The sequence below is a fragment of the Neopelma chrysocephalum genome, unplaced genomic scaffold, assembly GCF_003984885.1.
Source record: "Neopelma chrysocephalum unplaced genomic scaffold, ASM398488v2 Primary Assembly neopelma1_77, whole genome shotgun sequence".
In the NCBI taxonomy this organism is placed as follows: domain Eukaryota; kingdom Metazoa; phylum Chordata; class Aves; order Passeriformes; family Pipridae; genus Neopelma; species Neopelma chrysocephalum.
This window is the reverse complement of record NW_020897738.1, coordinates 8,524,544-8,548,714: the sequence shown is the minus strand read 5'-3', so window position 1 is coordinate 8,548,714 and position 24,171 is coordinate 8,524,544. Positions and strand designations below refer to the sequence as shown.

The 24,171-nt window shown below is 54.4% G+C and overlaps 2 protein-coding genes across 5 annotated transcripts in view; one reads left to right on the top strand and one right to left on the bottom strand.

Moving 5' to 3' along the window:
• The first annotated feature begins 1,720 nt into the window (after positions 1-1,720).
• TBX1 (T-box 1) lies at positions 1,721-11,957 on the top strand. Of its 2 annotated transcripts, none has more exons than XM_027689661.1 (9): positions 1,721-1,842; positions 3,004-3,460; positions 6,725-6,826; positions 8,252-8,423; positions 8,657-8,812; positions 10,165-10,232; positions 10,443-10,543; positions 11,213-11,655; positions 11,719-11,957. In XM_027689661.1, exons 1-8 carry the CDS (start codon positions 1,809-1,811, stop codon positions 11,632-11,634), a joined length of 1,512 nt encoding a protein of 503 aa, XP_027545462.1. In that variant the 5' UTR covers positions 1,721-1,808; the 3' UTR covers positions 11,635-11,655; positions 11,719-11,957. The 2 variants fall into 2 exon arrangements, with proteins under 2 accessions (XP_027545462.1, XP_027545463.1); XM_027689662.1 differs by having other exon boundaries at positions 1,739-1,842; positions 3,055-3,460.
• A 9,952-nt stretch (positions 11,958-21,909) lies between these two features.
• The window catches only part of GNB1L (G protein subunit beta 1 like), a 39,909-nt gene continuing 37,647 nt past the window's right edge, over positions 21,910-24,171 (bottom strand). For all 3 annotated transcript variants that reach the window (XM_027689403.1, XM_027689401.1, XM_027689400.1), the window contains exon 7: positions 21,910-23,071. In XM_027689403.1, the coding sequence (XP_027545204.1) occupies positions 22,805-23,071 (267 nt within the window). In that variant the 3' untranslated portion in view covers positions 21,910-22,804. The remainder of the gene's footprint in view (positions 23,072-24,171) is intronic.

The window sequence follows — 24,171 nt, the reverse complement described above, 5'->3', positions numbered from 1 at the left end:
ACCGCGCTGCCAGCAGCAGGGAAACAAAACACCGATCGTGTCACGCTCTGCCCTTATGCCGTTAGCTGCAGGAACATATGCTCAAATATGTAAGAGTAGTCTAGATTTTTCTCTGCAAATATTTTTACCACATCCAAAGATAATATTTCAACAGAAGAATCAAGCCCCGCAGGCTACAGACAGGGCAGCTATATATAACCCGCTTGCTCACTCCGGCTCTCCGCGCATCGCTCGGGTTATGCAACCCCCATCGCGGTGGTAGCCACCGGCGCGCCCCACGGCTCCGCCCGCCCCGTCGGGGCACTTCCCCGGCACCTCGGTGCAGCCACCCGCCCGGACGGAGCGGCACCGGGGCTCGGACCGGGACTGGTGCTGGTACCAGGGCCGGGCCGGGGCCGGCGCGTCGCCTCGCCCCGCGCCGATGCAGAGGAAGGGCCCGGGGGACGCCGCGGCGCTCCGAGGGGCCGGTACCGGGTGGTGAGTAGCGCCTCGCCCTCCCCGGGGCAGGGACGGGAGCGGGCCGGGCCCCGGCCGGGCCGTGCAGGTGCTGCGGGCGGAGCGGGCTCTCGGGCCGGGCTGGGCAGGGGCTCGCCTGCCGCCCCGATCGTTGCTTTCCGTTTTCTCCGCTTTTTTTGGCGAAGGAAATGCTCGAACGCCGACGGGTGTTTTGAGCGTTTGGTGGCCCGGGGCTGGGGGATCTCATCCCGCTCCGGCGAAGCGGCCGGCGGTACCTGCGCCCTCAGCGCACCCCGACGTGCCCGGACCCCGCCTGCTGCGGCGGCTCGGACTGCGAGTCCCCGAGGCCACCGAGCCCCCGGGGCCGCCCGCAGCCCCGCGGTGGATGCGAGCTGGAGGAAGGGAGCAATCCCTTCTCTCGGTGCCGGACATCCGCAGCGTGACGCCGGGCTCGGCTCGGCTCGGCTCTTCCCTTCCCGTCGGCCGGCTCCCGGAGCCGTGATTGACACCGCCGGCCCCTCCGCCCGCCCCGCAGCACATCCCATCCCTCCCCGGCGGCCGCTCGCCGTGCCCGGGAGGCGGGGAAGGGCCTCCCCAGCCCTTTGACACCGTCTCGGCAGGAGTTTCACTTCGCTTTCGCCGCCGCCGCCGCCACTTCTGCAGGCAAACACCCCCGGCTTCCATGTGACGCCTCCCAGCCACTGAATGGGGGAAAGCGCCTATGAGGGAGACACTTTCCCTACGTGCAGGAGAAAAGGAGGGGACGGGGAGGCAGAAGCAGGAGGTGGTGGTTGGGGGGAAGGGAAGAGAGAAAATAAATTAATAAATCGCAGGGAACGAACTTGGGGGGAGAGAAATTGAGACCCCGGGAAAGAAATTTATTAGTTGCCCCCCGGTCCCCTCTCGCTGCAGAGCTCGGTCCGCCGTTGCGGCGCTCGGCGCTGGCTACGAAGGGCCCCAGGGAAGTTTCTTGCTCCCCAACGCCCTTCCCGGGGGTGACAGAGGGTTTGGGTTGTTTCGGTGTTGGATTTTTTTTTAAAGTTTCCCTTCCCCCCCCCCCCGTCTGGAAGGAGGGGGGTCTCATTCGCACCTCCCTGGATGGTGCCGTAGAAAGGAGGGGAGTGAGGGGGTGGGAGGGGGGGCTCGTGGTGGGAGGCTGCCGCGGCTGCCGCTCCTGCATTGGTGTCTCCCCTATGGACGAAAACAGCCCTCTGTCTCCCAAGGCAAATGCTTTCAGTATCGCCTCTCTGATTTCAGTCGCCGCCGCCGCCGAGCAAGCAGGGAAGGGAGCGCTGGAGGAGCTCCGCGGCGGCCGCAGCGCGCCCGCCCGCCCCGGCTGCCGCCCGCAGAAGATGCACTTCAGCACCGTCACCAGGGACATGGAAGGTGAGCGCCGCGCTCGGCCCCGCAGGGTGCGGGGACGGCACCAGCGGCCACCGCGTGTCGGAGGGTTTTCGGGCGGCCCGGGCCGGAGCCGTGCCGGGGGCAGCGCACAGGACGCGGCCTGCCCGCGGGGCCGCTCGGAGGGGGCTTTGCCGCTTCCCCCCGGTGCGCCTGGGCCCCTGCAGTCCTCCTTAGAGAGTTGGGCTCTGTCCGTGGCCCGGTAGCAGCTTTCGACGGCTCTGCCGCTGGGACCCGCATCTTCTCGGAGGTGCTGGAGCATCCTCCGACAGCGCCGGCCGTGCCCGGGGCAGCGGCAGGCCGGGGCTCGGCTCCCGAGGGCTCTGCAGACCCTGTCTGGCCTGGGGGCTGCTTGGGAAATATAGCAAGAGATCCCCGGGACCTCGAGAAGCCTTTCAGCACCGGAGGGGATGTGAAGGAGCGGGCCGTTCACCAGGGCGGCCTGTCAAGCGCCGCAGGCCCCACTCGGGCCGAGGGCTGCGTGGCCGGCGCTGTCCCGGCGCTCCTCGGCGCGGGCCCGGAGCTTTGCTCTGGTCCCGATCTGCTCCTTCTCTCTCGCCCGGGGATGGAAGGAATGGGGGATTGCCAAACCAGATCCGCCTTCCCCTGTCAGCCGCGGCCCCGCGGCCCCAGAGCGAGGGACGTTACCTGCAGCAGCGTAGCTACACGGAAATAAGAACCGGTTCTTTCTTTGAGTTCCCCCACTCCTCTTCCCCCCCCCTTTTTTTATTTTTTTGGATAGGGGGGTGACGAAAGGAGTTTGCTTTGCCCCAAACGGTGTGCGGCGAGGGAGGCCTGCAGAGATAGATAGCACGGGCTTTGCACCGCCGCGGCTCTTGGCAGATCTCTTGGATTTGCAAAGGAAAAAAAAAATAGAAGAAAAAAAAGGAAAAAAAAAAAAGAAGCCGAGGCAGGCAGGCAGCGGGAGCAGCGAGCTCCCCGCCTGCCCCGGGGGGAGCGAGGCTGGGGCCAAGCAAAGCGGAAAGGGGGAGGCGCCCCGCTGGGCTGGGCGCGGGGCAGGAGAGGAGGCGGAGGGCACCCCGCGGAGCCGGCGCGGAGGCGGGGGCCGCGCGGAGCCGCGCGGAGCTGGGGGGAAAGCGGGAGCCGGAGCGGAGCCCTGACCGCCTGTTTTTGGAATGATTTCAGCTATCTCCAGCCCCTGGCTCACCCAGCTGTCCCATTTTTGCGATGTTGCAGCTTTCACGGCCAACAGCCTGAGCAGCCTGAACGCCTCCGGGGGGTACCACCTCTCCCCCTCCCCGGGGGATCCGTACGGACAGCATGAGCCGCCGCACTACGAGCCCTGCACGGCTCAGCAGCACCCGCACCCGCCGCCCCAGCCCCAGCACGGCTATCCTTTCGGCGGGGCGGCGGCCGGGACCAACCCGCCGCCCCCAGGCCCCGAGCAGCCCGAGGGCGCCGGGGGAGCCGCCGCGGGGCCGGCCGCCGTCTCGGGCTGCTCCGCGGGGGCGGCCGCCGCGGCCAAGGCGCCGGTGAAGAAGAACCCGAAGGTGGCCAACGTGAGCGTCCAGCTGGAGATGAAGGCGCTGTGGGACGAGTTCAACCAGCTGGGCACCGAGATGATCGTCACCAAGGCAGGCAGGTCAGTGCGGAGCTCCCGAGCGGCCCCGGCTCTCCAGCCGCTCCCTCCGGACCCGGGCACTCAGGGCAGCCGGGGCGGCACGGTCCGGCCGCGGGGGGTTGAATTCGCAGTTTGGGGGAAAACTGAGGCTGCCAAAGGGCGAGTCGCGGAGCGGCCCGGCCCGGCGGTTACCGTCACTTGATCCTGGTGCTTCTCTCGGGGCGAAATCTGCCGGCTCTTGCGGCCCGAAGGCCTCGGGCGCTGCGGGCAGAGTGCGCGGGTGCTGCGGGCCGGCGGCGAAGGCGTGCGGAGGACGGCGGGCAGGGCACTGGGTTTCACCCCCGCTGGAAAGGGCGCTGTGCTCCTCCGGGCGCCTTCGGCTGCCGGTGATCCCGCACGGGACTTCGATCCATGTTTTCGGACGACAGTGTGTGCTGCGGGGGCGGACAGCAGTGGCACGGGGAAAAGACGAATGGAACACTCGAACGGTGCAATACCTGCTAAATGCGTGTTGTAGCACGGGTAGATCTTTTCCTTCCGGCGGGGACGCGAACAGACCCTAATTCTGCACCTTGAACCGTGTTCCAGGGCTGTTGCATTTCCCGATTATCGAGTACCGAGCCCGGCTGAGCCCAGCTCTTCTCGGCCCTGCTCCGGCCGCCGCGGCGCGGTTCCGGGGCCGGGACCCCGCTCCCGGCCAGGGAACAAAGAAAGCGGCCGATGCGATCGCGTTAGAAACGAGCAAAACGTGGGGGGGAGAGGAGCCCCAATTACGGTTGTTAATTATTGCATTTAATGGAGATCCCCGGGAAACGCCGTGGCTGCGGCGGCTCGGGCAGAGCTGCGGAGCTTTCCCCGCCAGGCTCCGGCAACTGCCTTCGGGGGGAGCGAGCGCATTGTTCGGGCTCTGACTCTTCCCCCGTTTAAAACGATCCAGCGGGGAGGGAGAAAAGAAAACCAAACAAAATAAGGAATCCCCCGGTGCTTGCTCCAGTTGTGCCCGGGGCTGGACTCTGCTCCGAACGGCCCGGTAGGAGCGGTGACCGCCGCCGTGGGCTCCTGCTCTCCCGCCAGCGGTTTTGAGGGTCCCGAAAGTGCAAAAAAAGAAACATATTTACATGCACGCAGTCATTTTGGTTTGGGGTTTTTTGGTTTTTTTTGTGTGGTTGGGGTGGGTTTTTTGTTTGTTTGTGTTTTTTTGTTTTGTTTTGGTTTTTTAATTTGCAATTGAGTGAAACGGAAGGTGCCCGGTGCAGAGGCAGCCGGTGCCGCGCTGCGGGACCCCGGGCGGCATTTCCCGCAGACGGTGCCAGCCCCGGCGCCGGCCCGAGCGCTGCGCTGTCTCCGGCCGCGGCCCCTGAGCCCGGCGCCGGGCTCGGCCGTGCTTTCCTTTGCGGAAAAGGTCGTTCAGACTCCAGGCAGAGGCTCTCTGCAAACAGGAGCTCTTCGATCTGGCTTTCTTCGCTCTCCCGGAACAGCGGAAGGATTGCAAATACCCCACTTGAAAAGGGCTCGAAAATTAACCGACTCGATTTTAATCAGGGGCTTCTTCCCTACCTTTCTTCGCTTATTTTATGGCACCGTCGAACTCCAGACAGGCGAGTAAAAACAGGAGAAAACGGAGAAAACCAGCAGGAAAAGGCTGAGGGAAGGCGCTGCTAAGCCTGTTCTCTCCCAGCCTCTCTGGGCTGACCCTGCTGTTTGTCTAGATGGGTCTTATCATCTCAGATTGTTTGTTTTAAAACTAAGTTTTAAAACAAGAAACACCGGAACTGGAGCTAATGGGGGCTTTTACACGTTTAAAAATAATAATAACAGAGGGAGCGACTGGAAACGTCCTCCAGAGTTTGCTAAAGCGTTACAGGGAGGGAGACGCAGCCGCCCGATCCTGGTGCAGCTCGGCAGTGCCGGGCCCGGACTGGAAGAGCTGCGGAGCCAGAGGCGCGCTGCCCCATCGTCCTGCCAGGCGGCCTTTCCTCCGCGGGGAGCAGCGGCACATAACCAAAAAAAACCCGGGCAGACGCACAGCAGGTCCGGCCGTGCGCCCCGAGAACGGGCCGGGGGGGACTCTCGATATCCGGGTTCGATCGGGTTGTTTGTTCAGGGGGTGTTGGGAATTTGGTTTTTCAACGGCTGCAAATCTCCTTCCCGGAATACTGCCCGCTGTCGCTCGCTTGATTTTCTACTCGGTAAAACAAAACCGAAGCCATAACGAGCCCCGACGCCAGGACACATCTTCGGCGTGTCCCGCCGGGGAGCGCGGGCCGGGCCCTGTCCGCGGTGTGCGCAGATGGAGGAGGGAGAGACGGGCGGGCCGTGCCGGCCCCTGCCCATAGCCCACCGCAGACAGCATTTGTTCCGCAGCCCCTCGAAGGAATCGTGCCCTCCCCGAGCGTGGGATCCGTGTCCCGGCTTAGCCTGGGGTCCCCGGGGAGCTGCGCAGAGCAGAGCGGGGAGGGGCAGCCCCGGGGCTCGACCTGCCCTGCCCGGGAGCCCTGGGCTCCTTCCCGCTCTCCTTTCGCCCCGCAAAGGTGCGGGAACAGGGGGCCCGACCGGGCTCTCACAACGAAGTGGAGCCGGGACGGGATTTTCTGGGAGATCCCTGTTGCCCTCTAGTCCTTGCTCGCCGAAGGGGAGCGTTCACCCCTCCGTGCTGCGGGAGGTCTCCCGCTGGCCCCGAGGGCCACGGGGCTGCTGTAACCGCTGCTTTCAAACGGGCGCAGTTTGCGGGGTACAGAAGCTGCAGAAATGGAAACTCCCATCACCTCATGTCGTTCTTAGGAGTTTCTAGATGTGCCCCCAAGGGCTGCCCGGGACTCCCGAGGCTCTGTTCCCGGCTCGGGTGTGGGTCCGCAGGCGGGGTAGTGCCTTGCATCTGCGTCCAGTCAGGTCAGCTGAAAGGATGGGGAAATCATGGGGAAGAAATTCTTTTCACTTGGGTCTCCCCATCGCAAAGGGGGAGGAGGCACTCGTTCCCCTCGGCGTCTGCGTTCCACCGCGGCGGGGCACTCCGGGGGTCCGACACCAACGGTCCTGGAGCCGGCGGGAGAGGCAGCACCGCTCTGACTCACCCTTCGGGATGCTGCCGAGGGCTGGGGAACACGGCATCCCCTCTCCTCACGCTGCCCGGGTGCTCTGCCTCTTCCTCCGGCCGGCGGTTCCTGCGAGGGGACCTGTCATTGCCGCCGGGCGGGCGTCGGAGCAGAGGGGAAGGGTACCCGCGCCGGCCCCTCGGGGCTCCCCACTGCTCCTCAGCTGAGCTCTTCTCTCTCTCCTCTCTGCCAGGCGCATGTTCCCCACCTTCCAGGTGAAGATATTCGGCATGGACCCTATGGCTGACTACATGCTGCTCATGGACTTCGTCCCCGTAGACGACAAGCGATACCGGCAAGTAACACCCTGCCCGCCCGGGTTCTCGGGGCTGAGGGCTGGTGGGTCACTGCCTGGGCACTGAGGGGTGGTGGGTCACTGCCTGCCCACTGAGGGGTGGTGGGTCACTGCCCGGGCACTGAGGGCCGGTGGGTCACTGCCCGCCCCCTGCCCCTGCCCTCCGGGACGCATGTCGGTAGGAGATGAGAAGGAGATGCGGGATGTGGCTGCCCTGGGGTCTCTTTCACACCTTTGCAACGAGTCCAGGGCTGGGAGCAGCTGCGTGGACCCCCAGGGCCCCCCTGGGCCTTCACACGAGGCCGGAGCAGCACGGGCAGAAGGGCAGGTTTCCACAGGGCACAGGGCAGGAGCTGCCTTGTTCTGCCCAGAAAAGCTTTCCTTGTTGCACTGCTACTCGCCTCCACCCGGCAAACACACATTACCCCTTGACAAAAATCCTCCCGGGGCTCCTTGAGTGCTGTAGCCTCTCAGCCAGTGTCCCTGGGCTCTGCCATGCCCTCCTGGGAGCCCGCTGGGTGCTTGGGTGAAGAGAGTGGGTTCTGTGCTCCGGAAAGGCATTGGCCATCCGAGCCACAAAACCCTGCCCTTGTTTTCAGTGGCAGAGTAGGGAGGCCTTGGAAACTGGCGACTCACAGGGCAGCGATGCGGTCTGGTTTGGAAGCCCTTTAATTTTTAAGACAGTGAAAGGTGCATTATGTATTTAGCTTCAGATCAGGACGCCGAGCAGGCAGCCCGCATAGGAATCGCAGGGTCCGATATATAAATATTTAGACAGATATCCAAATTCTCAGGGCGTCCTAGAAATGTTTGCTTGTCAAGGGAAGTGGGATATATAACATCCAATTGAGTATATCTTTAAAAAGTAATGTTTCTGCTCAAGTCCAATGGTGTCTAATTCCCCCTGTGCAAACACTGGCTTTTAAAGTAAACACGTGTATAGAAGATTGGTTTCTCTGTTTTAAATGTTACTGTTGAATATGTACTTTGAAAGAATGAAACGAGGCTGCTAAATTCTGGACCTGCTATTAATCTACACACAACTTTCCACTCTTCACTTAAAGCCAGAACATTACTGTATAGAGGGCTCTCTTTCACCCTTTTTTTAGAGGAAGGGAGAGCTTCTGTGTCTTCTCTCCCAAATCTACACGGGTAGCTATAAATTTCCTCCATCCTGCAGATTCCTCTCACGCCGGTTCCATCGGCAACCTGATAAAATATTATCTCTCCCCTGCAGCAAGTCTGGCTGCAGAGAAGAGCTGGTTCCTCCCATGGCCGTAGGAAGCAGCAATGATGGGGAGGCAGTGCTTCCCCCTCGCTGGGCCAGGGGAGACTGTCCTGGGCTGGGTCCTGCGGGGCCGTGGGTGCAACCAGGGCGCGGGAGGGACCCCCCGGGCCGCGGCTGAGGTGCCTTCCCTCCCGCAGGTACGCCTTCCACAGCTCCTCCTGGCTGGTGGCCGGCAAAGCCGACCCCGCCACCCCCGGCAGGGTCCATTACCACCCGGACTCCCCGGCCAAAGGGGCGCAGTGGATGAAGCAGATCGTTTCCTTCGATAAGCTCAAACTGACCAACAATTTGCTGGACGACAACGGCCATGTAAGTGTTCCCGGGAGAAGGTCTCCAACGCCGGGCTGCAGCGGGGGGAACTCCCCGCCCCGTGATCCCCGTGGGGGACCCTGCCCGTGCCCCTCGCCAGGGCTCTGTGCCCCGATCCCGCCCCAGCCCCGCGGCCGCCCCGGGCAGGGGAGCCGGCAGGGCCGGGCTGCGCTCTCCTCTCTCCATGCTCCGCCTGGATCAGTTATTGTCTCCTTGCTCATTTTATCATTCAGATCATTTTGAACTCCATGCACAGATACCAGCCGCGTTTTCACGTGGTCTACGTGGACCCCCGGAAAGACAGTGAGAAATACGCGGAGGAGAACTTCAAAACCTTCGTCTTCGAGGAGACGCGTTTCACAGCCGTGACCGCCTACCAGAACCACCGGGTGAGGCAGCGGCGGGGGCCGGGGCAGCCCAAAGGGGGGTTGGGGTCACCCCACAGGTACCCTGGGTGTGGGTGCGCCCAATGCTGGAGGCCGGGCTGTGGTGTCCGGGGGCTGTCTGGGGGTACTCCCACCTCCTCCTCCCATCTGCTAAACCCATTCCGGGGCAGCGCCAGGAACCCGATAGCCGGGGGGCTGTGCTGAGCTGCATCTCTGCATGCCGAGGAAACGACGTGGGCTCCAGCCCCATCGCCAGCTTCTCCCTGCCCGGGGGACCTCATTACCTATGTAAACCCAAGACTGGGGCTAGTGGGGAAACTACAGGCCTCCCGCTGGGAAATGTCACTCACAATTTGTTTGGATAAATTTGCGATTTTACTACTCTAAGCTCGTAGCTGTCTGTTCCCCCCCGAATACAATTATATGTTAAAAACGAAACAAAACACCCCCACCCCAATCTGATGCGGGTTTCTAGGCAGCAGTTAATCCAACTGCTCCTTTAAATTGCACCAGTGTGATGTAAAGAGCAGGAATCCCAGTGGCGAGCGCAAATAGGATTTCTAGCCAAATAGGATTTCTAGTGGGGGCTTTTCTGCGCTGCTCCAGCTGCCTCACTCTGCGCTGGTGCCGCTGCCCGGGCCGGGGCTGGGTCCTGGAGCTGTCCCCGAGCAGCCAGCGGCAGTGCCACCCTCTGCAGGGGCTCCGAGCAGACCCACCCGAGGTCTCCTCGGGATGCTGCGGTCGGGCCGCACCTCACCCTGCGAGACCAGAGCAAGGCTGTGCCTTTAAGGGGCTGCAGAGTCCTCCCCGGCTGGCATTTGCCTGATGGCTCCGGACAGCTGCTCTTTCTCTCCTGCTTTCTATCAGTTTGACCTCTAAGGCTGGAACTGTCACTGAGGGGCTTAAAGTTTGTTTTTCAACCCATTCCGGAAACTCACAATCACATACTTTATCCATGGATTTGCTTAAATATAGAAAATGTCCTGCCTTCTCCCCGGCGAATTAAATAAATACATAAGTATGATTTATCCAGTGATTTGTCTTAGCTGCTCCAGTGGTGACCCATATAATGTGGCATTTTCTTACAAGTGCATTTACTCAGCTTTTGCAGCCGACTCAGGCTGCCTCTCCCTTCACCTTGAACTCATATTAGGTAGCATATTAGCCCTCATTTTCTAACAGAGAAAGCACACGATTGTGCTCTGTGGCCGAGCACGTCCCAGCTCCACCGGCCACCTGGACCCTCTCTGTTAGAGCAGGCACTGCTGAGTCCCCAAGCCTAATCAGGGACACGTGTTCTGTCTGACCAGGGAGCCCTGTGTGCCACTGAGACATTTTCCCATTTCTCCTTGCAGATCACCCAGCTGAAGATCGCCAGCAACCCTTTTGCCAAGGGATTCAGAGACTGCGACCCTGAGGACTGGTAAGGCTGTGCCTTTATTGACTGACTACACCCCACTCCCGTCCCGTTTCACGTGCACCTGCCCAGCTTACATTTGCACAAGGCCTGCATGGGGTTTGGGGGACACTCTGTGGGGCCCCGTTTGCCAGCTGCAGCTCACAGCAGCAACGTTCCAAGTGTTCTTTCCATTGGACCATTGGCTCTGTGTCACTTCTCCATTTCTTCTTCCAGGCCCAGGAACCACAGGCCAGGGGCTCTTCCTCTCATGAGTGCTTTTGCCAGATCCCGGAATCCAGTCTCTTCCCCAGCCCACCAGAATGGGACAGAGAAAGGTGAGAGCCCCCACTGGCCAGGCCAGCCCGTCACCCGGGCCCTGCTGGCCTGCACGGCCCCCACATGCATGTTCAGGGCCAGCTTTGCTCCTCACGCTGGTGCACAGCCCCACTGCTAACCAGCTTTGCACTGCTGCCCGTTTTTTGAACAAAAATAGCCACCTTCATAGCCTAATTAATCCTTGCTCGGACTACAGCACTCACTGTTGTACTTAAGCAACTTTGCTGCTTTATAAAATACCACCCTTTGCCTTTAGTGTCCCCTTTTCGACTTTTTGGCAACAAACTCAGCTTTTCAGGCAGGGATGCAGCGCTGGCCACGGGCTCCCCCTCGCATTGCCCTTTTAATGTGCCTCGGCATCACGTTCAGGGCCGACCCGCTCCATTCAGGAGCTGCAGTCAGGTCGAACAGCACCTCTGCCCATTGACTGCTTTTCCATTACCCAGAGCAAACAACTGCAAAGACAACCGAATGCCTTTCTTCCAAAACACACTCCGGGCCTGCAAAATAAAGGGAAGTCTGTATTTATTTAGTGTTACACAATTGCAAAAATGTCAGGCGTGCACCAGCTTGTCAGTCAATTGAGCTCCATTTATCGCAGTCAGCGCCGCTGTTCCCCCCGCTGCTCTCCCCCGCGTGCCGGGATGCTGACGGTGTGTCCCCCGCAGATGCTGCCGAGAGCCGGCGGGACTTCGAGCGGGAGGCGGGCGGGCCGGGGCTGCACCAGGCGGAGGCCGCGCACCAGCAGCTCATGTCCCGGGTGCTCAGCCCCGCGCTGCCCGGCGGCCCCGGCGCGCTGGTGCCGCTGTCCGGGCCGGGGGGCGGCCGGCCGAGCCCCCCGCACCACGAACTGCGCCTGGAGCCCGCCGCGTCCGAGCCGCTGCACCACCACCCCTACAAGTACCCGCCGGCCGCCTACGACCACTACCTGGGCGCCAAGAGCCGGCCCGCGCCCTACCCCCTGCCCAGCATCCGCGGGCACGGCTACCACCACCACCACCACCACCACATGAACGCGGCGGCCGCGGCGGCCGCCAACATGTACTCGCCGGCCGGGGCGCCCGCGGGCTACGAGTACGGACCGCGGTAACGGGGCCGCGGGACCGGCCCCGCCGAACCGGCCCCGCCGAACCGGCCCCGCCGAACCGGCCCCGCCGAACCGGGCCCGGCGGCACCACGGACACCGCCCGCCCGCCGCCCGCGCCTCCCGCCCCTCCAGCCACCCGATAGGCCGGCACCACCTGATGGACAGCTGCAGCGCCCAATCAGCGGCAGCCGGGCGCACGCGGGCCGTGAGGGGCCGGGGCCGCCATCGCGGACGGAGCCGTGAGGGGTGACCCGCCCGGCGGGGGCCGTGAGGGCGGCGGTGCCGGGGCCGCCATCGCGGAGAGACCGCGGCTGCACTTTGATAAATGAAGCCATATGTCCTTTTGGGCACCCAGGCCGGGGGTGGCCGGGCAGCGGTGTGAGGGCGGGGAGCGGCGGAGGAGCGGCTCGGGCCCGGCCGCTCGCCCGCGGGTGTCTGAGGGCGGTGCGGGGGTGCCGCGGGGCCGTACGAGGCCCCACACACATCGGGGTCAGTCTTTCCCACCTGGGGACACCGAGGCCTCGTTCGCAGGTGGCTCAAGTGGTTCTTTGAGGGCAAGGGGACGCTTTGGATCCTCACTGCCAGAACAGATTTCCCACTTCCCCTCCGGCCCTGACCCTCCCGTGAGTTTTGGGGTTCACGGGGGTGCCTTAACCACAACAGCATTTTCTGGAGCTGTTGAGAAGGGCCCGTGGCCAAGGGGACAGCCACGTACAGCTGTGTTTGCGTCTTGTTTTCACAACAACAGATGCAAAGGTTTAAAAACCAGCCTGGGGTGGGGGTACCTGCAGGGTTTAGGCCGTGTGTTCTCACCCCCTTCCCAGGCAGCCCCACACTCCTGCCTTCCTGCGTCCTTTCCCGAGCTCCTGATGCTCTCCCGTGGAGGTGCCTTTTAGAGGGACTTCAGGGTTTTTTCTCAGTCTGCCTCACCCCTTATATTTGGCTGACCCAAACTGCAGTAATCCCAAAGCACCCGTTCTACACCTACCTGCTTCCTGCGTCTTCCCTCTTAATGCTGGTAAGTACTTTTTTCTTCTTCCTTTAATACCCTCCTTCAGTAGTGGTTTGTATTGTCGAAGGGATGTCCCTGTTCATCACAGTTTCTCTGGTGATGTGTTTGGAGTAGTTGGTTTCTGTTTTCGGATGCTCACCGAAGGCAGTCCCTTTGTGTTCAGAGAAGGTTTGGAGCAGCCCCTCAGCTGTGTTGGTATACAGTATTATGAACACTTTTCTGATTCTTCCGTGTGACTCTATGAAAAGAAGGGGTTTATGTTTTTTTAAAGTCCTCTACTCACCCATGTCTGTGCATTTTCATTACAAACGCTTTAAAACGTGTTCTTTCCCTTGTGCAGGTGGCAGCGTTAATAGCAATGTTTATTTTGTCTCTGGCAGTGGGCTTTGGGCTTCCAAAACTTTTTCGAAGGGTTTAAGAAGGGATACAGGCTACCATTAATATTTTATGTAATTTTTTTTTTCTGTTTAAAAAAATATATCTGGATCCATGAAAAAGTCTTGTGCAAGAAATATGTATTTTATTTGACATTTGCAGTGAATTTTGAGGTTCTTAGTGTCTGACTAAACCATAATTAATGTTCTCAGAAAGGTTGATGTCAAATAGCCTTGTGCTTATTATTAGTCAGTGGGAAATGGCTCTCGGATGTGCTCTGTTGCTTTGCCGCTGTTATTTCAGAGTTTTCACTATGATTTGTTATCTGTAAACTGATTAGTGCCAAAGCTTTGGTCAAACGTTTAATGAAGTTGTTATATTTATTATTTCTTTCAAAGATTATACAAACACTTTTTTTTCTTAATAGTTGGAGCATAGGAAAAAAAGTGAAGACAACCAAAGAAATCATATCTGCGAACAGTGTAGATACATGTAGATATTTGTAGATATATGTAGATAATCTTATTTCATTTAAATTGAAAAGACATTGGACAGTGACATTTATAAATATTTTTCCTCTTCTTTCTTTCCTTCATTTCTTGTTTGATTATTTGTGTATATTTGTCAGTTTGTGTGCTCTGAAGTATAAACCTCCCCTGCAAAATGAGGTCATTTAAATAAGGGGGGATTTTAGTCCGAGCAAACAGTGACTCTCCCAGGTCATCCCTCCCTCCCTGCTGTCCCTGGTTGCCCCAGCTGTGTGTGGTTGTGGGGATCTGTCACCACCCCACAGCTTGCAAGGTTGGGGTTCCCAGGTGGAAATGGATCTGTTTGTTTTGGTAAGCACTGTTTTCTTTAAACACACCGAGAACAACCCAAGGTGCCAGGACTAAGCTGTGCTCTTACCAAAAGTGGCTCAAGGTCCTTGTCTTGACTGCAGGAATTTTAATTTTCTCTTTGTTAGAAGAAGAGAAGATCACAGATCCTCAACCCGTGGCTGTGGGCAGGGGGCCCTTTAGGATCCCTGGTCTGTCCTCTGTGCTAAAGATCCACTGCAGAAGTCCTGGGGCTGAATGGGAAGGAGGGAACTGGCACCTGTGTCAAGGCTACAGTCTGAACTATGAAAATGGTACTTCAGCCTTGCTTTTGGGCCATGAACATGCAAGGTGCTCAGATATATTAGCGTGAAACATATTAGCAGTCCATTTCTTCTCATGTTTTAATCCTTAAATCAAGATTCCTTGGGACTTTGACCAGTGTCCCTCCTTCCATTGCTGTGTCCATCTCATGGAAGGAAGTGTTACAAATAAGGAAAGCAAAAAGGGTTATTTTTCTATCACAACAAAAAATCCCCTTCAAACAAACACAAACCCCATAACTGCACATTGACCAGTAGAAGCATTTTGAAAGTCACAGAAAATGTGTAACACTTTAATTTCAGATTGGTCACCTGTCAGCCAGTTAGTGAAAATATAGTCAAGCCTTACCTATGTATTGCAGATTCATTTGGCAAATGACTTGGTATGATTTGCTTCCATGTCTGGTTAAACTTCACTCAGTACACACTGTCACCAAGGCCCACAGCACATTTTTGGGAAGAAGGCGGCACTATTTCCAGACAATGCTTCCACTTGTGTCACCTCAAGTCACACGGAACACGGTATTTGAAAGCTGCTGGTAAAACAGGCCCAAGCATGGAGGGTACAAGCACCCTTTGTCTCTTCCAAACAGGGCTAGAGAATAAATTAGCCATGGAGCTCTGTTTTCCAGAGGTACAGGCTGAGTTTGCTGATTGCTCCAGAGGTCTGAAAACCGCATCACTTAGTGCATAAATACAGGATTAGGCTGGTGAAACAAGGGCGGCTTTGGTTTGATCACTTACCCCAAACACAGTTTTCAGAAATGGCTTTTTGCTGTTGTTGGTTTTGTTTTTTCCATGCTAGTGGATCTGACTAACTTCAGTGTAGGATAGGAGCATGGGGATGAGACTTGTGCGTGCTTGTGGTGGTCATGCACACTGTTTACACACTTCATGGATATTCACTTCAGTCTTTCCTCATCTTTGGGGAAATCCCAGAAGTACTTTGGCTAGAACTGTGAAGGTGGTCCCCAGCAGATCCCTCTCAGCATCCTGGGGTGTTGGCATCTCTTCAGTCGATCCCAAGCACATGTACACGTGGCCATGGCTAGGGAGTAACTGCTTTGGCTTCCTTCATGTGACAGTGTGTGTAAGAGTTGCTTGCAGAGTGGAGGATGACTCGAGGACTGCAGGTATTCTGGAGGCACCAGGCTGCTGGGGCTCTGTGGGTCTACCGTGAGCTGGGGGTGTGCAGTACAGCCCTCCAGAGGAGCCGTGGCTCAGGGCCCCCTCGGCTGGAGCACTGTCCTTCCCCCCAGACACACCTCCTGCTCTCCAGAGAGTGCGTCTCAGCCCGTGGCGCTGGATCCCTCACCGAGGGGCAGTCACACCTCCGTCTGGACTGGAAGGAATAAGGAGCAGGTTCAGTCGTGCTGTGTAATGTTCTGCCAGTGTAAAGTAGCCACTGGAAGCGAGTCAGGCACCCACAGGTTAGGGTTGGGGGGCAGAGGGTGAGCCCTGCTGCCCGGAGGAGTCAGGAAGAGCAAACGCAGCAGTACCTGCAGAGCAGGTTCAGCACCTTCAGCCGAGGAGCTCCAAAGCTGCCGTGAGCCCGTTGGACTGGGCTGGCGGGCGGGGGCCGTGTGTGTGGCACGGCCGTGCTGCTGCTCCGTGCTCTGCCCTCGCTCGTTTTCCCGGTGGGCTGCGAGCAAAGGCGGTTTCGCTGCAGCACGTCTGGGGCCGCGGGGGCTCCGGGCGGACCCGCCGTTCGTGCGGCACTGCCAGTGCAGGCGGGGGGGCCCCGGTGTGCCCCGGGTCACCCGGGGGTACCGGGGCAGGGGATACCCCGAGGAGGAGGATGCTGCGCTCGCTGCGGCCCGCCCTGCCTGAAGAGCCGGCTCCCTCCAGAGGGAAGAGCCGGGCATGGCACGCCGTGGGTCCTGCCCGCGCGGAAAACGAGTCCTGGGAGAGCTTTTGCACAGCTTGCAAATACGCAATTAGAGAGGAAAGTATAGATTCGTTCTGTAAAGCAAAGAATGGATCTTTGGGGCACGCAGGCATAGTCGAAGAGGGGCAGTAACCTGTGAGTGAGGCTCAGCCAGCAATGGTTCAGCTGTTGCTATAAGCTGGTGTTAGGAACAGTCCGGTCTGCTCGTGTACAGGGCAGTGCATGTGTATGAATGCAACGTTTTTCTAAATGTATGCATTTATTTTCTTCATTTAATTATTCTAATTAAATTGGTCGGTAAGATATTTAATTTACACAGGTGTTTGACACAACTAGATGACAGTGACCGTACCCCAAGATTTCTGTTCCTGCCATTATCATGAGCACAGCACGTGCACATGAAGCTGTTACAGTGGGACACCCTGTAGGGACACTGCCTGTGGGAATCCAGCTCGTGTATCACAGCTTTGCAAATCGCCAGGAATAGTGTCACACTTTTTTTTCCTGCCCGGTATGTTGCACACACGATCAATGCAGAAACATAAAGATATACATTAGTTTTGAAGAACACAGACATGACACGTACACTATGTGTGTTTGTGCTCTCCGAAGCCCCACCGTCTGTGTAAAGTACTGTGTGTGTTGCATATGCCAGAAAAAATGCACTCCTTCCCCTCCATTAATAGAAATGACCTATTATAAATTTACCAAAGATACCATAGTTTTATAAATTGGCCACATATGTCTGTGTAATATATTTATTATATCACATTTCATAGCATTTCTGTTTTATGAAATTCAGCCTTGAATTTGTCACATATGTTTTGCATATATGTGCAATAGTTGGCCAAGTATATCCGAGTAAAGTATGATAAATGTGTTCTTTCCATATGGGAAATTAAATGTTTTTCCAGATTTTAAAAAAAGTTTATTAAGAGCAGCCTATACAAAACAATTACAATAAATCACTCACTTCTGTTTAGGTTAAAATTACAAATTTGAACTAGTAACAAAGTGATTAAGAACAACAGCCAGAAAAGTCACCTTTAGGACCTAATTGTGTAAGGGGACAGAGCTGCACAGCAGAGTCCTCCTCCCCAGAGCTCGCTGTGGGAACTGACCCAGCGGGTGCTGCCCTGGGCAGGGAAGGACCTGCCTGCAGCAGGGGGGACTGCACAGTGCCCAGGGACTCAGGGACACCCCTGGGCTGGGAACTGCAACAGGAAAACCAGGATAAACCACATGTCAAATTTCCAGAAGCACCTTTGTGTGGGGTGTTTGCAGTGCCAGTTCTGTCAGTGGTTTTAGCTTGCCTGGTGGACGGGGGCTCTGCCTTTGGGTTTGGGTTTTCATCCCCTTGCTTTGTGCTCCTGTTGTCCCTTGTTCTGGGGGCAGGTGGTGCCCCTTGTCCCTCGGTGCTCCAGCCTGGCTGCCCCAGCAGAGCAGGGCTATGGGGTGAATGCCCCAGCAGAGCAGGGCTGTGGGGTGGGGGAGCAGCCGTGGCAGGGCAGGGGCTGCAGCAGAGCCATCCCGTTCCAACCCTCTGAGCAGGGCACAGGGTGGTGAGGGGCGAGTGCAGCGGCCCCTCACTGAGCGCTGCCTTACACATTGCTTTTATTTCAGCAAACATAAAGTGAGTCTTTCATTCTGTTCCCTTTCCTGCTTGTTGTCAACTGCTTCAAACCAGATGGGCTCAAGAGATAAAACTATAAAGACTCAATGTCTCAATTTAGCAGGATGCCAGGCCTGCATGCCATCAAAATATCTGAGGCAAAACCATCTGCCCAGACAATTCTTACCCTCAGTGTTCTGGTGAGAGCAGCCCAGACGCTTTTCCATCACAGAGACAATGCATCCATGAATCCCTGGCAGTTTTTGAATTCCCATCAGGACAAATGCCATGGCCATGTTCTCTGCCATGCTTAAAGTTATTCCACAGGCTCAGCACACCCACTTTCTTCTTACCTGGGCCAGGATGTGTTTATAGCAAGCAGTGGGTGCCTGGAAAATGTACTTTGGCTTGCATGGGATGCCAGGATCAGTCAGCCCTGCTGCTGGCAGGAAAGGGAGCTCATTGCTGTCCAGAAAGCACCCAAGGGTTTCTATAGCTTTTCACTGCCCTCATTTATGTATCCTGGGAATAAAATCTAGGAGGAAACAGCATCTAGCTGTAATCTCAGTGTAATGTAACAGCTTTTTTTCTTCCTTTTTTTTTATTATTAGAACTTCAGTTTGCAACAGATAATTGCTAGAATTAATTTTTTTTTCACTGTCATGTCACTGTTCTGTAAGAAGACAGTTAATAGTGCTCTGGGATAGTTCTGCAGTGCATGTGGCTGCCTCAGGACCTCAGTCCCTCCCAGTGCTGTCCCCTGTGGCATTGCAGTCCCTGGTATTATGACTCTTCATAGCAGAGAAATAAGTCCACACTCCTCTGGGTGAACACAGCCTTATTTAGAGGTGTAGGCTGTGTTTTAGAGGATTTCCTAGTGTTCCAACACCTTTAAAAAGGATGCTGGAGAATTAAAAGCAAATACTTCTGAAATTGAAATGAGCTGGTGTACGAGTTTCAAAAGACAGACCTGTCACTGTAGGGTTCCACTCTTCCTGCCATCCTTGTCTTTTTCCCATAAGGAATCTGGCCACTGCTGGAGGTGGTTTGCTTCAAGGCCCTTTGTGCTTTCCAGAATCTTCATATCACTGAACTCAGAGGGACAGGTTGCTGCTTTGGTTTGATTTACGCCCTCATTCCCCTTTCTCCTCCTCTTCTAACACCAAACTGCAAACTGAATTCCTCTGAGGTAAGTCAGAATAAAGCAGTGCATAGCACTGCTGACAGGACATACAGATATTGTTCATACCAATAATCAGGTGAGCAAAACATTCACAGCTGAGAGATTATGCTTTCATTTAATTTGATACTGTGACAGCTGGAAATGAATTGCCAAAATCCCCCAGTATGATCTTAATTCTGGATAGTTTTCTTCATGTTATAAAGAAAACCTCCAGCATGCCCCAGAAGAGTAGGACATGGATAAAAACAGTCCAGTTTACTTGGAAAAACTACTCTAGCAGGGGGACCCAGGCTGGGATTTCAGGATACTGGAGAGCAGCAGAACCCCCCGTGCCTTCTTCCTTAGTCAGTGCTGTCACCTCCTTGGGAGCACAGTGGTTGTGCTTCCACATCCAGCTGTGTGTGTGTCCCAGCACTGCTGGAACAGTGTCTGGTGTCATGCAGGCAGTCCTGTGCCATGGTTTGTGTGATGATCCACACTTTCACACCACACACACACAGCCAGAAAAGGAAACACATTGATTTAGCACTCGGTAATCCTTGGTTAATCCCCACTCCTTTGGTTTACATCACTAACATGGCTCCTGCAGTAGTCAGTGTTCTATCTTTGTTCTTGGCACACTGAATTAAAGGAAAGATTTATTAATTTGTAAGTTGGCTTTGTAGATGCATCTTAAACGTGCTAAAAACAAAAAGCAGTCCAGAAACCAGTATTAACTTAACTATAAAAATCTGCTCTTTTAAACTCAGACCTTTGCAACAATCCAAGTCAAGCTGCAGAGAATAATTTATTGGCTTGCTGAAGCAATTGCATTGCATAAGGCTAAATTTAACAACTGTCTCATTGCAGGCCCCCAGCCTACTTCCTTTTTCACTCATTACTACAAATACAATTAATCTCCTCTTTCCTTGCTCATCTACACTTAGGACTGCAATGCTTTATGGCTCATGTACTGATAAGAGAAAGAGGTTTAACTAATGGGTTCATTTGCAAATAATCTTAGAGGGTCAGAGATCACCATTCATTCCAGTGGTGATAAATATTCCATGTAATGGCTGCACAAATGCTCGTGTTTGGGATTTATTTCTGTTAGTTTACGAATGCTGTTGCTTTCTTCCTCTCACAGTGCCAAAGACGGTGATTCTTGGGAGGAAGCCTTTTGTAATAATTTAGCTGTCATCACCTTCACTCCTGAATCCTTTAGCCCAGGTACAGGCTAGCCCTGTTCCTTACTGGCAGGTGAGATTCCAGAGCTCACTCCAGCAGCTTAAGGTGGCTCTTCACTCACAGCCTTCCTGCTAAGCGAGTCAGCTGAAATCTCAGGTGATAACCATGCTCATGGCACAATTGTAACGAGCTTTACATTATTTTTTTAATTAAAAAAAATTGTTACTTTAATAGATGCAATCAGACAACTGTATTTTACAATTATACAACTGTGTTTTACAATATAGACTGTCCTTCCTGTTGGAAATCATTCTTCTTTGGGGAAGTCCAGGTTAGTTCCTTAAGGATATAAAATTTTAGAAGACTCTAATTCACAATCCAACTATGGCATTTAGGCTCAACTCTAAATCAAACTAATGTAGTCTGGTTGCTCATTTCAAGGAAACTATAATGTGAAAGGGAAATCTGTTTATTGGTTGTTTAAATAAAATCAGTAGTGATGTAAAGTGTTAATGAATTAACTGTAATGTGCAAAAGTATGAGCAGGATAGTGCTTTGGTAATGGGAATAGAGGATGGGTCTGTTCTTGCAAGGAGCTCTGCAACCTGTGTCCTTCCTCTTGAAGCTGATGAAATTCTTTACCTCTGTGTCTGCCTGGTAGTGAGATGCAGTTCATGCCCTCATTTTCAATTTGTACTTGCATGACTAAGTTTATTTTTAACTCTACCTAATCAGTCAAATATATTTAACTCCCAGCAAAAGGCAGTGTTAGATGTGACAGCACAAAGTCATCTTTAAGAGTATCTTCCAAAGGACCTGTTCGTAAATCTAAACATCCCTTGTGAGTCTCCACGATGACTTTAGACACAGACATTGACAGTAAATGGCATTTTTTAGGGGAAATAGTATACTCCAGAATTCCTGACTTTCAGGCTCTGATCTAACAGTGCTCCTGTTAAGGCACAGGGTATTAATCCTGTCTTGCCAGGGGGCTGCCCCTGTGCCAGTGCCAGTGTTTGGTCAGCAGTTGTTTCCTGGGTGGCTGTGAGGTGCAGAGGTCTCTGGGATGGGTCCCTGGACCACACTCAGCAGTGCTTTCTCTAGTTATTCACTGCATTGTTTCTTTGTCAGTTCTGACTTATTTAAGAAAGGGGGAAAGAACAAAAGAAAAGGTCTCTTCCAGCAGCAGCTTTGTGGAGACGGCCCCTCATTCCATAGGCTGGAGTACAGTGGGAGCAGCTCCTCCTCTGTGTGGGAGGGGATGAGGGGTGGAGGTGGAGCACTTACTCTGTGCAACTCTGTCTGGGAGATGTAATGAACACCATCACCTCCCCTTGACTTGGGATCACTCAAAATTAGGCTTTAACTTTCAACTGCAATGTGATCCTCCATGCAGCTACTGAATAGTAAAGAAATAATCAAAGAAATGCATTATTTAAACTGTCATTACACTCCAAAATGTGTAAGGCCACGTTTTATTTAGAAAAGCCTGGCAACAGTATCCTGATTCTGTTTTAATGGAAAGAACACCAGGCTGGGTGCTTAAGGCTTTCAGTCCAGCAGTATTCTCTGCCTGCAAAGCACAGCTGGGTAACAGACCCAGACCTTAATTTCCACGTGTGTTTGTCCTGAAATAATTTCTAAAGTCTTTGATGTTGCTGTTCACTGCATTTTTGGTGCCTTTTTCTTTGATTTCCAGCTCTTTATAGTGCAGAAACAATTATTTCCAATAAGTATCAGCAGTGCCCAGCCTGGCCACAGTTGCCACTGCAGCTCTGTGAGGGAATCCAGCAGTGGTGGCTCTGAACACACAGGGGTGTGTCTGAAATGCCTCAGAAGAATGCAAATGCTGCTTCATGAGTCAAACAAAAAGCCCTCCGTGAATGAATTTTAGCTTCCCCAGCCGTAGAGATGACAAGTTAACGGAGCCATTTGCACCGTGTGGGGAGGGATTTACCCCAGCACTTCCCCTAAATGTTACTGAGAGTTGTGTGGCTGAATCCCAGCCTTGCCATGCTGACACTCACCCCCAACTCTCCAAGGAGAAGGGTGTTAATTGGATTGCTGAGTTCAAATCCTTCAGCTCGTGGGTCTATGGGAAGGATTTAGCACTGCTCTGGAAAAGGCTTTACAAAGCTTTGCAGTGCAGTGCAGGGGAAGATTTTTCCCTTTCTTTCTTGTGATTAATTGTGAGGCTTGAGGTGACAGGAGACATAATGAAATTCATAAGTGCCAAAGGCCGTCCCTAGTCACATTCCTGGCTGTTGGTTTAAGTTAGAAACTTGACAGAAGTGTGAACAAATCAAGGTCGTTCTGATAGCCTTTCAGTTACAGGGAAGAAAAAGTAACTGACAATGAGAAACCACTGGAGGTGGTTTAATGGGTATAAATTTTCAAGAAAGACTGATATTTTACACTGGTTCAAATTCTTGGATACATAAATGGCTTACAAACAGATGTATTCTGCCCCCACCACAGTTTGAGGGATTCCAGCCCTTTTTCACAAGAGATAATGGCACAAGTTATTTCAGCAACCTGCCAAAGAAAAGCTCTTGCAAAACCTGTAGCAGAACCCAAAGCAACTTGTTCTGTGTCTTTGTTTGTGACTGGCCTTTTTCTGCTTGTTATGGATTTTAAAAATCCCTCTCTGGAAAACAAAATTTGCAGCTTAAACAGGCAGCATTAGGAATTAACCTGGGACTCTCCCTTCAGCCTGGAGAAGATGCTACGAGTTCCCTCCGTGCAGTTTGAGTTGCAGAGGCAGGAGTGGCTGCCCCAGTCCCTGAGGGGCAGAGGTGTCAGCTCTGGGTGTACAGTGACCAGAGGCTGATGCGCTGATCCTTGGAGCCCGCTGCCAGCAGCCTCTCCCGGGGGTCCCTGTGCTCAGAGAAGGACACACAGTGCACAGTTGCTGTGTGATAGTCCAGCACTGCTAAGGGCTTCAGCTTTTTCCAGCCAAAGATCCTGATGCGATGATCCCACCCCGCTGTTGCTAAAATCTTCTTGTCTGGACGGATGGTGATGTCAGATATGCCAGCGTTGACAAGCTCGTGTGTTTTGTAAACCTGGGTGAAAAAGTCACAGCTGAATTCAGATTGTTCAAAACAGAAGAGAAAGGAACCTTTTGGCACCTTAGCAGGTGTGGTGCCCACCCATACCACCGTGTCACACACAGGGTGCAGCTTTTCACCACGTGGGGATGGTGTTTAGGGAGAACAACTGTAGACAGAGACAGAAAAGACCTTCCCACCTCCAGCACCATTGTCTAAAAATAAACCCTTTTTTAGTTTATTTTGCATTGAAATTTATATTCTGTCTCAAGTGAAGCTCTGAGTCAAGGTTTTGAGCACCAGGCTACATAGCTGTGCCCTTTTCTTCCAGCTATTCTTGCATGAGCTGCAATGTTCAGGGCTAAGGCCATATATTTTCCCTGCTTCTGCAATATTCCCAGGCTGAGATTTGGAGCTGATGAGTACCTGCTACTCATTTCTACTACTGTGGCCCCCCAGAAAACCCTCAATAAGCTGTTGTAGCATCTACCTCAGTCTTGAGAAAGGAATGCTTCCAGGAATTGGGTTACAGTGTCAGGAAATCTGTATTTCTAGTGCTCCTTCCCAAGAGACTTTTATTTACACCAAATTCCAAGAAGGGGATTATGACCAAGTTATTGATTTCAATCTTGGGAGCCTTTTGTTGCTATTTGGAGACTACTGGGGAACAAGTTTCTGAGGGGCACAATTACACTGGAAGGCATTGGGCTTCCTTCAGGAGGCACTGGGGCTGCAGAGGACTTCGCCCTTGGAAAGAAGAGTTTTCACTTCACTGACACAAGTTTCTCTTGAAGCACAGAAAAAAAGCTTAATATAATACGTTTGCTGTTCTCCCCTCAGGTAACTTGTATCAGTGAGCAGTGTGGCTCTGAGACACACACAGAATGTGCACCCGTGTCTGTGTGTCTGTGTGTGTTGGAAGAGCCCAGCTCTTGTCACAGTGGCACAGGCACCTGTGGTGTGCCCCTGGCCCAGAACCGCGGTTATTTATCAGCACAGTTGGAAATGATGTGTTTGTTATGTCACTGTCTGTCTACTTAAGCCCAAGTCTAGAGCTGTCTTGTACTAAAGCCCAATATCCTGCAGTGCCTGTTTTAATACACTGTTGGTGTTTG